The sequence below is a fragment of the Amblyomma maculatum genome, chromosome 11 (assembly GCF_055883805.1).
Source record: "Amblyomma maculatum isolate TAMU_Amacu chromosome 11, ASM5588380v1, whole genome shotgun sequence".
NCBI classification, from domain to species: domain Eukaryota; kingdom Metazoa; phylum Arthropoda; class Arachnida; order Ixodida; family Ixodidae; genus Amblyomma; species Amblyomma maculatum.
Genome location: NC_139354.1, coordinates 162,007,361 through 162,023,298, shown reverse-complemented (window position 1 = coordinate 162,023,298; position 15,938 = coordinate 162,007,361). Strand labels below are relative to the sequence as shown.

Sequence of the window (15,938 nt, the reverse complement as noted above, 5' to 3'; positions counted from 1 at the left end):
CGTTTAGTGCCAAATTCTTCTTTGTCCAGCGCCGTTCCGTTGTTTGTGATAAAAGCGCGGCGCGAGGGGCGCTACAAGACTACAAAACAAAACAAGAAAAAAAATTTCAATATCTCCGCCACGATTATATCTTGCTGAGTAAGTAGAGCAAGTAAGTAGCGCGAGAGCCTTAGCTGGCAACGTTTCGGCACACAAACAGTATGACACACTTAATTCGAGGCGATAAATAAATCTCAAAGCAAGCAAGTGTACATTTGTCAAGGGACCATTTTCAAGTAGCGCTACTGCGCATGCGCGAAGCACCTGAGTGCGCGAAGCACGTGCACCTCAGTTCGACCCGACCACTCGACCCGACTCGCCAGTGTTTACCTCTCTCGCCCGATGGAAAGGAAAGGGCAAAGGGAAAACGTTGTAGAAGCACAATACCTTCTCGTAAATACCCCTCGATTCAGGGTGTTTGTGGCGCCATCCTCGTAATTTTTCTGAACTGCGACATTTTAGTGCACATGAAATTTCATAGATGGCGCTACCTACTACGTTTATCACACGTGGCTCTGTTATTTTACTATTATTTGACTTTGTAGTTGATAATTGTTACCGGTTGAATAAGGGAACGAAAGCCCGAACCTTTAAGTTATATTCGCCAGAAACAAACAAGCCATGGAGCATTTCAATCATGCTTAAAATATTTCATGAAGAGCTCGCGCGCTTCAAGTGAACCACGAAAAAATTAGCTGAAATCATCCTGACAGTGCACATTCCTCGAGAGTCGTAGAACAAAACCAATGCTTACCCTCTGACAGCGAGGTGCAAAGTTTTTCCACGCGAAATTTCAGCACAGATAAGAGCTTATTACTTGAACAGTTTAGCATATACTTTAAGCCATTTTGCAAAAAACGCAAAGTTTGATCACAAATAACTTTTACACTAAATGAAGCAGACAGATGATATTTTCAGGAAAAAGCGAACTGTGTACGACCTCCAACTGCACAAAAAATCTCCGAAGCAGAATGCGTATCTTGAAAGTTATTGTATGTATAATTACCTGTTTTATACACTTTTCACAGGCGCGTGGCTAATAAACTATGCGATACACAGTAATAAAAATGCTTAACTTTGTTCATTAACATCTAATATCAAAACATCTCAAACGGTGTTTTCCTAGGTGCAAAAGATTTTGCACAATTTTGTTTTTCCCGAGACAAGTAGAGCTGAAAAGCCATTTCTTACCTTTGTGTTCTCCTTTACAGCTTAAACATCGGTGCAGCTATTTATAAATCAAATGCACCATTAGAAAGGAGAGGAAATAAACTTTACAAATATATTAAAGTCATATTTATAAACTAAACTAGTGAGGCGCAGTAGGCGTATGAATATCGCCAAAAATGTCGTCTCTTCACCGCTGGAGTGGGACCGCCACCTTAACTGATGAATTGCACTGACTAAATTTTCGTAATAAGCATTATCAAGCATTGGCTTTTCATTCTGAGCATTTTGACAGCATTGATTCCACGCAAATATTGCAGTCCTGATCTGTTCTGGAAAGTAAGGGGGGCTCGAAACGGCAGTGGCATTTCACTAAACATCCACAGTAAAAGTACTGGCGACATAGTTATAGCGTTCTTGATATTTTGCTTATAAAATAGCATACGCCCAAACAAAGCGAATTCGGGCAAGCGAACTGCTTTTTAAGAAGACAGATATTCCTTTGCATAGTCGGGTGTTTTCTGTGTCCATAAAAATGTTACGCCCGATTTCATGAGGCCATATCTTCCTTCTGTTGCTATTATCGTCACGGTGAGAAATGGAAAATGACTTTTTTGCGTCTTCCACACAGTTCCGGCAGCCGAAAGCACAGCAGCCTGGCGCAGCCACATGTCACGCGCTTGCTTCAAGATTTGCGTTCAGAGATGTAATTCTTGTGTCCACTTTAACATTAGGTACTGCATATACACTCCTAAAAATGCAATAGAGGCATGTGAAGTACTTTTTGCTTAACTAATCGGCCAATATCACGCTGGCAAGCTCAGACCGCCGTGCATTTCAGCGGCGCAGTGAGCACCACTGGACCCTTTGGGCGGAGCTTGGCGGCGAATAGGTCACGTGCAGCCAACTGGCCTATCGGAGGGAGGGGCGGCTGGATCAAAACCTGTCGCTACCTTTAAAAGGTAGAGGAGCCTTATGACCAAGAGATCAGTCTTGCCATCTATCTTCTGTTTCTGGAAAATTTAGAGGGGATGTGTTTTATGGGGGAAGGGTGAAATAGGGGGTGCCCTATCCTCCTCTAATGAGGAACATCGACACGGGCCTTGCAGAGAGAAGAGAGTAAAGGACAGTATATATTTGCTGGGTCCGGTACGAAGCAGGGGGCACTCAGACCACGAGGAGGCAGGCGGGGTCGAATGAGGATCTTGTGTCTGGCAAGTCACAGCATAGCCGGCCATGGCACGCCGCGCAACAGCTCGCGAGCTCGCTCCTGAGGCGAGATGATGGCACAAGCCCTGACAGTATCTGGGGCTGTTGGTTGGGTGGGTCAGCTAAGCACCTCGCCATCCAGGCAATCTTTTCCTTCCCTGGTCACAGGCCCCGAGCACAGGCACTGTTCCGTCACAGTCCGAGCATCTGCCCACCGACGATACTGCACAGCATGCACTCAGTCTTTCGTGAGACCGTTTGACCAGGAAAAATTAGATTGAGCTCAATGCTGATGAGACAAACCTGCTAAAAAGTTTCAGGGCTACTTTGACATTTTGTCGCTCCAGGTGTGTCTGGTTTAATGACTTGTGAGGCCAGCCATACGCAACCTTAACCAGGGTTCGTAGCGGTCCATTAAACCCTTGAAAACTCTGGAATTAAAAAATAGCATTTTCAAGGCCTTGAAAACCCTTAATTATTTTGAAGTCCTTAAATATCCTTGAATTTCTTCGATAGACTTTCGTTCAGCGGGTTTTTAGCGGATGGCTTTGAACAACTGGCAACTATGTACTTGAGCCAACCAAAGCATCCAATCCAACCCATTTCTATAGCCACAACGCAGTAGGTGGTTACTACAGTAGGTCGTGGTGGTTACAGTGGCGGCAGCGACCGCAGCTAAGCCTACCTACGATGTGGAAAAGCATGGTGCGCGAATAGTTGCTGTTGCGTCTTTCGTAGCTGCAATATGCCCGGGAAGTGCAATTTCCAGCAGTCGTGGTTATACAGTGCTGCGTATAGGGAGTGGATTTCTCCGGATGCGTCGCATCGCATCGGGCAACTGGGATGCGAACTCGCATCGGGCAAAGTGCAAGGCATGCTGGAAAACTTTCGATGTGTCATCAATGGGTGAGTCTGCCGTCAAAAGTCATATGAAGAGCGCAAAACACATTGCGAACACGAAAACGACTACAGCGAATAGTACCTTGCGGAACTACGTGACAGCAATTGCTTGTGAGCAACGCATCGAGCCGGCTCCATCAACGTCGTCGGATGTGAGCAGCCTGTGCAAGGCGCACGAGTGTGTGACCGACGCGCAGATACTGTGGACCCTGGAAATGGTAACATCACACTATTCCTACAACTCATCATCACACACAGGGGAACTGTTCAAGAAAATATTTCCGGATAGCGAAATTGCGAAGTCATTTTCTTGCGGTGAAAGAAAATCTCCATACGTAGTGTGCCATGGTCTGAGACAATTTTTTCTCTCGTGCCTACAACGTGAATTAGAGAAATCTGATGGCTACACAGTTCTGTTTGATGAGTCTTTGAACGACTGCCTGCAAAAAAACAGATGGACATCCATTTGCGGTACTGGAGTACTCAGCCCGAGCGGGTAACCACGAGGTATTATATGTCGGTGTTCATGGGACATTCGACTGCCGAAGACCTTCAAGAGAAGCTTCTGGCTGCCTTGGCAGATTTACCGCTGGCGAAAGCTGCCCAGCTGTCTATGGATGGCCCCAATGTGAACCTAAAGTGTTTTAGGGAAATGCAGGAATACTTGCAGCAGAATCATCAAGTTCAGTGTTTGGACCTTGGCACTTACGGACTGCATACAATACATAACGCTTACAGGGCGGGTGTTGTTGCCAGCAAGTGGGGCATAGAGAATCTTGTTTCAAGCCTCAGTGCCCTTTTTTATGATGATCCAGTTCGAAGGGAAGACTTCTCCACCGTGACAGGCCAAATGAAATTTCTTCTCAACTTTGTTGCTCATCGCTGGGTAGAAAAGAAAGAGGTGAACTTGCCAAAGTGTGCGTCATTCACACAGCTCTGCGAATTTTGCCAGGACCCACTGCTGTTGGCCAAACTGAACTTTGGTCTCGGCATCGCAATAATTCTGAAACCATTCCTTATGGAATACCAAATGGACAAACCGCTGATGTTCTTTTTAAAAAGAGATGTGGAGTGTCTCGTGAGGAAACTTCTCACAAGATTCATGAAGTGCTCAGGGCTGTCAGCTTCGACAGGAGTTGTCGGCTTTCTCAAAATGGATCTCGTAGACCCAAATAACCATGTATCTTCAGAGAAAGTTGACATTGGGCATGCAGCTGAAGAAATAGTCAAAGCTGCAAACGTGAGCGCCAAGGACGTATTTGCCTCCACGATGGAATGCAAACAGTTCCTTTATAGTACTACCAAGAAAATTCTGCAAAAGAGCCCGCTGACATATCATCTAGTTAGGAGCCTGTCTTCGCTAGACCCTCGCCAAATGACCTCAAAACCAGATGAGTGCCTCACAGGCTTCAGGAAAGTATTAGACGCCCTCATTGCAGTTAGACGATTGGGTGAGCATGAGCGTGATTCGGTCCTAGGCGAATACGCAGAACTTCTGCAAGAGAGGAAACACAACCTGCAGCAGTTTGACAAACACTCTTTTAGCCTAGACAAGTTCTACCGTGAGCTTTTGACGGTTGACTCATCCTATAAGCACTTGTGGAAAGTTGTGCGACTTCTCGTCTTGAGCCACGGGCAGGCAACTGTCGAAAGAGGCTTCAGTGTGAACCGCCACGTCTCTGTCGAAAACCTGAAGGAGATCTCATATGTGTCACAGCGAATCGTTTACGATGCAGTAAACAAGGCTGGTGGCATCCTGAACCTTGTAACAACAAAGGAGTTGCATAGATCTGTCTTGGCTGCACACAACCGCTATTGAGCCTACTTGGAGGATAAAAAAAAATAGAAGCGATCGAGCAGTCCAAGGCATCAAAGAGAAATTGAAGAAGAAATACACGGCATGAAGATGAAGAGGAGGAGGCTGGAGGCAACAATTGCTGATTTAACAGTTTGTACTGACAACTACGCTGAGCGGGCAGAAGCTACAAGTGACATCACCTTCATTGTGAAGTCCAACAGTTTAAGAAAAACGGCAAAAGAAAAGACTCTGGGGCTCGCAGAAATTGATGACAAGTTGAAGGGAAAGCTTCAGGAACTTAATCATGAGTCCACTGTTTGAGAATGGGCCTCTTTTTGTGGATGTGTACAATATGTTGGAGAAAAGAAGCTAGTTAGGTATTTATTGTGAAAAATGTGCCTACTTTTGCTTGTGTGCAGTAAAAGATGTGCTTCCTTGCTGTAAAGCATGTTGTGGGCTTTTTCTATCTCAAAAAGTCTTGTTTCAAGTCCTTGAAAATTCTTTTTTAGGTCCTTGAAAGTCCTTAAAATCCCTTGAATTTTTTCCTTCCCGGCGGCTATGAATCTTGTGAACTACACTGTCCTTTTCAGCCTCATAGATTTTTTAGAGAAGTGAATGAAGCCCCTTGCATTTTTGCATCCTGTTCTTGCTCACTTTCAAAAGTAGGATAAATAAGCACTTGTCACAAATCATCTTTTTACCAGTTATTGCAAATACTCTTCAGCAAATAAACTTTATCAGTGATATAAAATTGGTTGCTGCTCTTCTGCTGGATGAGGGTATACAATCCCCAGCGTATGAATTTAACCAAACAATAACTACATGAAGACCAGCATCTTTCAAGTTCATGATTACTCTTTACAGAACATGAAGTTCCGCAGTTATCCTAGATACAGGAAGTATATGCGCAACATCTGTGTATGATGACAGCAATGACTATCATAACCACTTGAGCTGTTTTTATTTTCTCGGCATATATAGCAGCAGCAGTAGGATGACCACCTATATACTATAAATACTGCTGAAGGTGTATTTCGTCCATGATAGCACAATAATTGTTTCATTACGATGAAGCAAACTAGCTCTTACAAAGCAAACCAGCTAGAATAAAACCGATATAGCCCAACGTTCATTCTTTTCACGGCGGACAAGGGCTCCCTCATATTCGTTGTTTCGCGCTCTACTACGAGCTTTTACGACTCCACAATGTAGCAGAATGTCGTTGCAGACACACAAAAGCTGGCTTGAAATGATTTTCCCCAAGATGTGGCAGAGTGTCTTCAAACCAGCGTTCATTTCATTGAAATGCCCACCGTGTTGGTAGCTACCGTTGCAGTTATGGCAAACGAATTGCTTACCAGTCTCAGTGCCATGACTGTTGATCTTAGACTGGGCTTCCTTGGCTAATTCTAGTGCCCTCTCTTCGTTTTTCCGTTCAACTTTGAAATACAAGAGGCGACTAGAGCTTTTACTTTTTTGCATGTCAACCACGCTGACCGGAAATCCCAGATCGTTTTCCAACTACTTTGGCTGCACCTTTTCGTACGCCTTAACTCAGACACAAGCTAAGCGGCTGGCAAATCCGACGGAAAACCAAACACTTACGAACCGGGAGCGGACTCCGTGGTACTCAAACCTAATCTCAACATCCTTCACGTGCACGACAGGATCAGCTAAGAAGCGATCGACCACCTGCTTGGTCTTAAATGTGACCTCAAACTGTCCAGCACCAAAGTCCTGGACACACTTCAACTCATTCTTATTGAACCTCCTAACGAGATCCTCACACAAGTGGACATTCGTAATGCCTTTCAGCACATGAGAGAAAGACACGTGCGGCTGAAACTGCGATGAGGAGGAAGGCGATGCCATAGCGGACGCGCTGCCAGGCACCACGCGCACGTGCGTGCACGCCGCACAGGAGAAAGGGATGCTGTCCGCCTGCCTCTACAATCTCAAAAACACAAAGGCGACTCACCAAAGCCGGGAGGGCTTCCCCAGCTCCACGGCGATAATCCAGACAGCACGAGCGATGTTAATCCGTGCTGTGCATGGACGATACCTACCGCAGAAAGCGATCCGAGAGCCGGCGCACTGGAGCTAGCCCTAACCACGAGCATGTCCAGACATTGTTCTGTCAAAGCTCTTCTTCATCTGGCTGAGACGTTGGATGTAGGTCTTGCAAAATCAGTATCTGTGCGTTAGGACGAGCAAGTTGAATCGTCTCAGCTTGCTTGGGGCGACACAACTAGCCACTACATTTAAATGTAGCTATCGTAAGCGATGCCATTATGAATGGAAAGAGAGAAGCTACCTGAAAAACCAGTAATTAAGAAAGCCCTGCGTAAGGCGGAACAGTCTGAGCAAGAGACCTGGAATAAAAAAACCTTACTGAGGACCTGAAGCCGCCCAAACCATGCGGTGGGGGACTCCTCCTTAGTAGAGGAGTCTGAAATGGAAAATGAAGATGAGGACAAGGAGGAACTGGAACGCTGAGAGCATTCACAGTCAATCGTATTACAGTAAGAACAAGCTGACCGCGTGAACGAAGAGGTTGGTGAGGCAGAGGGGAGATCGGCCTCAGCAAAGCAATCACATCCCTGGCCGTTACACAACAAACAGGGAGCTAGCTGAATGGAAGGAAGGATGCTGACTCATTAATGTCCATCTCCTGTTCCGTGTCTGAATTGTCCTCCTGTCTAGAAGAGGCCATGACCGGTTCCTCTTCTCCGTTGGAGGGTTGCAGTGTCACCGCCACGATCACCCGCTTGGCAGTAGGCCCGCCCGGTCTGTGCCTGCACAAGCGGCACAGACGCGTCACTCCGTCATACTAGCTCTGCACGACCCTCTCTCCGATGTTCAAAAGGTTAGGAACAGTCCTAGCCATCTCCATCTTAATCCTAAGATTACCACTCTCCACGTCCGGAATTCCTGGAACGTTTTTCAGCTACTTCGGCTGCACCTTTTCGTACGCCTTAAGCTCAGACTCAAGCGAAGCAGCTGGCAGGTCCGACGGAAAATCAAACACTCTCACAAACCGGGAGCGGACTCCGCGGTACTAGAACCAAATCTCAACATCCTTCACGTGCATGACAGGATCAGCTAAGAAGCGATCGACCGCGTGCTTGGTCTTGAGCGACCTGAAACCATCCAGCACAAAAGTCCTGGACACACTTCAACTCATTCTTATTGAACCTCTTAACGAGATCCTCACACAAGTGGACATTCGTAACGCCTTTCGGTACACGAGAGAAATACACATGCTGCTGCCGTTCATTTTTCTGTCGCAAAACTGGTGACACGGCAAGAAGAGCAAACTAACCGACTGACCTACGCAGTTAAACATAGCCCTACAGACCGCGAACAGGCGTATGGAACAAAGTGAGCTACGGCGGGCAGAATGGAACGGACTGCAAGGCTTGGCTGCTTGGCCAACTTGGCTTGGCTAATGTAACTTATGGTAAGGGGAAGCTGGCAGTGCGCCCGGCACGAAACAAACTTTCAGGCTTGCCTCGGAGCTTTGCTGGATGGTAAGCGGCTGCCGCGGGAGATTGGAACTGCCGCATCGGAGGTCCGCCATGCAGTTTAACAAATATATTTTGTGTGCAAAGTGGCCGTTAGTTGTCATTTGGGAATAAAAATTGTTCGTTATATATCCGTTGATCAGCGAGTGTTTTTTTTTTCGCTAAAAATAAGTTATAAACACATTGGTTTCTATAGGGGCTTTCAAAGGGAATTACGATCCTTTCATTATATCCATTATTTCGTTTTTTAGCCATTTCGCTATAACGAATTTTAAGTGTAGTTGCTTTCTACCCCGGCGAGCATTGCAGCGAGAGCCACATGCGGTGTGATGTGTGTTGAAGGCGCTAGATATGACGCAATCCTTGGGGAGCCTGTGTCTGTAGTAGTGTACATATGCCACATTTGCCTGTCTTACGACTGGGGAGACCAGAGAATCTTGTTGAAACTTTGGACAGCAGGTTGAGGCCCTTTATTGTGTGATGTGTCGCAACCTCTCGATCTACTATTGGGCTTTTAGGCTTCATCATAACTTAAACCACACTACCAGTGTCATGCACTGGTCTCCCCTAGTGGTGATGGTTTCATGTACCAAGGTTTTGATGCATGTTGCAGAACAGCTCAAAACCTTTTCTACATTCAGCTTAAAAATATCTATTTGTAAAACATAAGCTCGAAAACATGATGGATCATGACTCCAGCCTGTAAAGCTAGATATCTTCTGAGACCAATAACTGTCCTGAATGGCCATCTCTTTAATGCAGGTTTTGAACAAACTTGAAGCAAACGTCAACACGCTTAATATGTGTTGGAGGCCTTGACTAGGAACAAAATATGTGCACAAATAACACCTTATTTCAATAGAAAAGTGGCTGTTTTTTTTTTATACTACAAAATGCGCCTTTGCGTATTGGTGCTTGCAAAGTACCAACTTCGTCAAGTGCTTGCGGAAGTTTGGACTGTTGACCTTTGCTGTCGCTTGCTTTGCAACATGGTGCATTCTGTTCTTTTCGTAGAAGTCAATGGCGATTTAACCAGATGTTAAAATGATATGAATCAGCAGCTGACTCAAACATATGCTTTGTCAGTTATGGATACGGCTGGCCGAGCCTAGTGCTGAGAGCTCACCCATGACCTCTGCTGTCAGGACTCTATCCAGATTTAGTTTCTTTGGAAGGCTGCTACTGTTAACTTTCTCCTGGACCCGTATGACGTTCTCCGTCACCTCACAGATACAGTAAAATTTGCTAATTCGAACCTGGATGATTCGAATTTTTGGATAATTCTAACTACGCTACTCGGTCTGGCCAAGCTCTATAGAGGTTTGTGTAAAAAAAAGATAATTCTAACGAGAGTTGGTTCCGCTACAGATAATTCGAACTATGTGCCGCCGTTTCTGAGGCCTGGTGCACAGCACATGCCCCCCCCCCCCCTACCAGAAAAAAAAAGACATCTCATCGAAAGAGCGGCATAGAAGATGTGCACATCCAAGACGTGGACAGAAGATGAAACCAGGTAAAACCATGCAAAAATGGGTAAAACCTAAATGGCGGCATGACCGGTGCGGCGCTGGAAGGTAAAGGTTGGCAGCTTCGGCACTGGTTGTCTGCTCTCTTCCGCGCAACTTCCGAAACTCGCAACTAAAGATTAATTTGAGCCGTTTATTCAGACATACAGATAAGCACTTCGACATTCCGGCCAATGCTCAGACAGGCTAGGACATCAGACGGGCGCTAGGAGGTAGGCAGCAAAAACTTTTTATTTTTGTGAGAGTCTTCTGTCCTTCCAACCCATCAGTCAACGAAAGCACTCGGGTCAGCCGCATTCTGAACGCCGGCTTCTGGTCATTCAGTTCAAAAGACATTGCTGCTATCGCACATTTGAAATAATTATGTGGCAGTAGACGGTGCCCGCCCTAGTCTCCTGTGGCATGATAAAGAGAACATACTGAAAACGAGGCTTGCACAGTCTAACAAGCGTGGGCACTCTGCCAAGTTTGCCCCCTCCCCCCCCACACCATGACGTTATCGCTGAGCAGGATCTTGGCGCACTGTGAAGTTATGCGTTGTGGACCGAAGTGCTAGCGCAGGTGGAGACCCCTCCGATATTGCGTTCTACCTCGAGGGGAGTGCTTGTCAACTCTTCGAAAGATACCGCCAAACCCGCCGCATCCTCGATGGTGCCGCGTCCCTGGCGCTTCCGCGCCAACGCGGCCGCCCGCCCCGCGCCCTCGCTCGGGACTCCCCGGTCCAGACGCGCCGTATGGCCAAGGCCAAGGCAACAGCGCCGGACTTCATACGAAAGCCAGGGGAGCCTCCGCCGCCCCTTTCCAAGAAGAAGAAATCGACGCCACCTGTCGACAGTAACGAGGATGTGCCTGCTGACCGGGATGATCCGGCGTCGGGGGCCCTGGCCTCACAGGGCTTGAGCCCTCTTGTCCGGCTGGCGCTGGCCTTGCAGGGCCACCCCGTTCCACGGGTGGCAGTGGAGGACCCCTCGGCCGTGGCTCGCCCGCATCCGGAGAGGCTTCCGTCCAGGGAGCCCCACTGGACAATCCGATGGCCTCGATTCCCCCTGGTTATGACCCGGAGGATTCGGAGAGCCCCCCACCACCAGCTGGATCTGTCTGGGAGTCCCTCCTACAGAGCCAGGAGGACGAGGTCTCGTCCCAGGTGCCAGGGGAGGTCGAGTGGCAGACACAGGGCCCCAGGAGGCGCCGCCGTGGACCCCGCCAGCGCCTTCCCCCAGAACAGCCACCGGGTCGAGCGTGCACTGCCCTTTTCCAGCCAACCCAGAGAGGGGTCTCCTTCTTAAGCCGCTCCAAGGTGACCATCGCGGCAGACCTGGCTGCTACACCTGGGGTCCTGGCGGTGAGGGTCAAGCCCTCACGGAACATCGTGCCGGTTGATGCTGCCGCCGAGGCAGCCCTCACCGAACTCCTGGACATCCAGACCCTGGCAGGGGTTGCAGTCCGGGGCCGTCCAGCCTTTGAGAGGGGCACCTCCATGGGGCACCTCCATGGGGTACCTCCGTGGGGTGCCGGTGGACATCAGGGAGGAGGACCTCCGGCCTGCCATTGAGGCACCTGTCCCTGTCCTGGGAGTCCACCGGGCTCGGGGCACTGCACTCCGGGTGCGATTTGGAGCACAGGTTCCTCCTGCCTGGGTGACGATGTTCCGACTGCGCCCCCAGTTTGACCAGCTCTCCCACGTCCAATCCAGTGCGGTCGCTGCGGCCGCTTGGACCATGTCTTGGCTTCCTGCCAGGAAGCCATCCGTTGCAGGCGGTGTGGCCGCCACCATCAAACCAACACCTGCAATGCTGCGGCTCCCCGCTGCACCAGCTGCGGGGGACTGCACCCGGCTGACACCCCCTCCTGCCCCCGCTGGCAGGAGGAACGTCAGGTGGCCGCTGCAATGGCAGCATCCCTCCAGCCTCTCACGAAGGGAGGTGAGGGCCAGCCTGCGGGAGAACTCGGGCGCCCCCACATTCCAGGGTCCTCAGACACCTCCCCGACCCCAGGTGACTGAGGACTGCAGCCTGGCCTCCCCCTCAGCACCGGCGAATGGGACTCCGGCCGGTCCGCTGTCCCCGGCCACATTGAATGGGAGGTTGCAGGAGCTGTCCCGGACCCTGGACACCACACTCCGGGCCATATCAGAGCTCCTCCCAGCAGCTGTCCTCCAGCAGTCCACCCGCCAGGGGGGACCGGCCACCTCCAGCACCACCATGGCTAGGGCCACACCAGAGGTCCCCCTCCCTCGGGTCCTGCAGTGGAACTGCCGGGCCCTCTGCCCACGCAAGGCGGAACTTATCAGCTGGCTCCAGGCGGAACCCCACCCCCCGGACATCCTGGCCCTCCAGGAGGCCTACATCCGTCACGGGGAGTGCCGCCTCCCAGGATATCAACTCTATCTGAGCCAGACGGCTTGCCAGCTGCGAGCCCCCACCATCCAGCGGGCAGATCCAGGGCGGCCCTTTTCGTCCGCTCATCCCTTCCCCAGGCGGAGATTCGGGTGAGTGATGCGGTGGTGGCTTCCATGGAGGCGATCTGCGTCAGGGTTAGGCTTGGAGGGGTGGACACAGCTGTCGCAAGCATATATGTTCGTCCCACAACCCCTTGGGATGCCACATCCTTGCCACAGCTGGCCAGCCTCATAGGCGGCGACTGTGTGCTCTGCGGGGACTTCAACGCGGCCCACCCGCGAGGGGGTTTCCGCAGGGCGAACCGTTGTGGCCGGGAACTGATTGCTGCCCTCCGCAGCACTGCCCTCCGTATCCTGAACACAGGGGTTCCCACCTTTGTCCGGCGGGGGAGGGGGTACGTACATGCATCGACCTCACCATTGTGTCTCGCCGATGCGTGTATGAGTGGCGCCCCTCGCCGGACACGTGGGGTTCGGACCACTACCCCATTGCTCTTACCCCCAAACCTTGGAAGGGGGTGACGGGCCGACTGTGCAGAGTGGTCCATTGGGACCGCTTCAGAAGCCTCCTAAACAGCCCCTTCCAAGGGGACATCTTAGCGCATGTGTTCCGTTGCGCCAACGCTGCAACCATCACCTGCGAGGTGAAGCCTGGCCAACCTGTCCCGGATCTCCAGCTGCTCCAACTCCGGGCACGGAAACGACAGGTGGAGAGGAGGGCCCTGCAGACGGAGAGGCCATAGCACTGGACCGACTATAACCGCCTGGATGCCCAGTGCAGGCGGTCACACAATCATCGCCGCAGGGAGTCATGGGAGGGGATCTGCTCCTCCCTGGTCACTAAAAGAAACACGTCCAGGGCCTGGCGTCTTTTCCGCTCCCTCCTGGAGGACCCGTCTCCCATAAGGCCCCAATCTGGCCATCGCGGTCCTCCATGGGTACTCTTTCGAGGAACTAGCTGAGCGGATGGCTGACGAGTTCTTCCCTCCCGAGAGTCTCCAGCCCCCTGTCCTCGGGTCGACACCATCCTGACCCCACCACCTCAGGTCAGTGGACCCTGCAGACCTGGTGGCCGTCTGCACGGTCCCGTTCACTGCCCGGGAGCTCACCATGGCCCTCCAGCGGACCAAGCGCCGCAGCTCCCCGGGCATCGATGGGGTGACCTACCAGATGCTCCGCAACCTGCACGATGCGCTACGAGAGGACCTCCTGGAGTGCTACAACCAGGTGTGGAGCACTCCTTGACCGGTCTCCTTGACCTCGGCGCCCCGCAAGGTCATGGAGGCCATGGCTCTGGAGCGTCTCACCTGGGGGACCACGGCGGCGGGCTACCTCCCGGAGCAGCAGGTGGGCTTCAGGCGGCACCGATGTACTGGAGATGCCATAGCTGACTTGGTGTCCACCCTGGAGGACGTCCGGCACTCCAGGCACATCGTCTGCCTAGCCCTGCTTGACATCCGGGGGGCGTTTGATGACCTCTCCCATGGGGCCATCCTGGAAGCCGAAGCCTTGGCGATTCTGAGTATCCACGGAAACATGCTGGCCTACGTCTCCAGCTTCCTGGCCAACCGGAAAGTCCAGGTGCGCCTGGGCGGGGTCACCAGCGCCCCCCGGTTCCCGCGGAGAGGAGTCCCGCAAGGAAGCGTGCTGAGCCCATTTCTATTCAACCTGGTCCTGGCCCTCCTGCCCAACTTCCTGCCGCGGGACCTCCGGCACCCAGTCCGCATGTGTGGACGACATCGCCATCTGGTGCCGGGGGCCCCGCCATCAGAGGCCACAGGTCATCAGGGGCGTCCAGAAGGCCATGGATGGGATCAGCGCGTTCCTGCTCTCGGTCGGCCTGGCCCTGTCTCCCAGCAAGACAGAGGCCATACTCCTCAACACCAGGCCGGGAGCCCGCCGGGGCACCACCTTCCTCTCTGTGGATGGTCGCCAAGTCCCATGCAGCAGGGAGGTGCGCTACCTGGGCCTGCGGATTGACAACCACGTAACCTGGCGACCGGCGGTCCCTGGACCCTGGCCCAGGCTGCCAGGGTCCAGGGGGCTATCCGGGCCCTCCTGGCAAAAGGACGTGCATCACAGCCAAGCTGGGCCTACGGCTCTTCCAAGCCATGGCTGTGGCTCAATTCCTCTTCGCCCTCCCCCTGGTCCACCTCACCATCGCCCAGCTCCTCACCATCGCCCAGCTCCTCACCATCGAGAGGCGACAACGGGCTGTCATCAGGCTCTGCCTGGGGCTTCCCCCGCAGCACAGCTATTGCGGCCACACTCGCTGAGGCCTGGTCCTGGCCGATGGAGCTCCAGGCTAGGAGGACAGCCCCCCAACACATCGAGCACCTCCATAATGCCCCTGATGGCCGCCCCCTCCTGGACCGCCTCCTGGGCTGCCCTCGCTCCCGCATGGGCCACCTGGCGGGTGAGTTTGAGCAGCTCGTGGGTGGCACCGGCGAGGACCATCCCCTTCCACCACGACCGGACCTGGGCCGGCCGTACTCGATCCGGCTGTTCCTGTCTGGAACTGGGACCAGGAGGACCGTGGCTGCTGCATGCCTGCAGCAGGAGGTTGCCTGCCTCCTGGAGGAGAACCTCACTGGGGCAACCCAGCTCTTCACCGACGGCTCGGTGCTTCCTGGGCCCTGCCCGTCGGCTGCGGCTGCCTGCACTGTCCCTGCCCTCGGCATCTCCAGGAGGGCCAGGCTGCCATTTGTGGCCTCCTCCACCACTGCCGAGCTGGCTGCCCTCCACCTGGCGGCGGACATCCTAGCGGAGAGTCTGCACATCCGGAAGGCGGCCATTCTCACGGACTCCCGCTCCGCCCTCCAGCTCCTGCAGAAACCTAATGGTGCCCCTCCTATGGTGCGTAGCCTGGCTGCACAACTCACCACCATTGGACTCCGGGGCACCACCCTGATCCTCTGCTGGGTGCCGGGCCACTCTGGAGTGGCTGGCAACGAGGCAGCCGATTCCCTGCCCTGGACTGCCCACGATCCTGGCACCCCCACCAGCACCGCGGTGGGACCTCTGGACGTGGTGAGAGACGTCATCCGACGCCACCTCCTCTTGGAACACCCGGACTCCAGAGTTGCGGGCAGATCTCCCCCCCGTCCGCTTCCCACCAAGGGCCTTTCCTTTGCCGACGGGTCCTTCCTTCTTCAACTCAGAGTCGGCTCCGCTCGGGCATCTTCCCGTCTCCACCAGTTCGGCCTCACCCCCTCTCCAGCATGTCTGCAGTGTGGACACCAAGATGAGACACTCGAACATCTTCTGTGTGAGTGCCCAGCCTTCGCACTGCAGCGTGCCGCCCTCTCTTCCTGCTATCGCTCCCTCTCCCTCCCCTCTTCCACCTCGGAAGAGGTTCTCTTTTCTCGTGGGCCCAT

General features: G+C 52.4%; 1 protein-coding gene and 1 pseudogene across 1 annotated transcript; both read left to right on the top strand.

The window, feature by feature from the left end:
- Nucleotides 1-9,999, top strand: LOC146175323 (uncharacterized; annotated as a pseudogene).
- A 1,192-nt stretch (nt 10,000-11,191) lies between these two features.
- LOC146175322 (uncharacterized) lies at nt 11,192-11,715 on the top strand. The gene has a single exon (XM_084584747.1). The coding sequence runs from the start codon at nt 11,194-11,196 to the stop codon at nt 11,713-11,715; it is 522 nt and encodes a 173-aa protein (XP_084440873.1). The 5' UTR covers nt 11,192-11,193.
- Nucleotides 11,716-15,938: the final 4,223 nt, after the last annotated feature.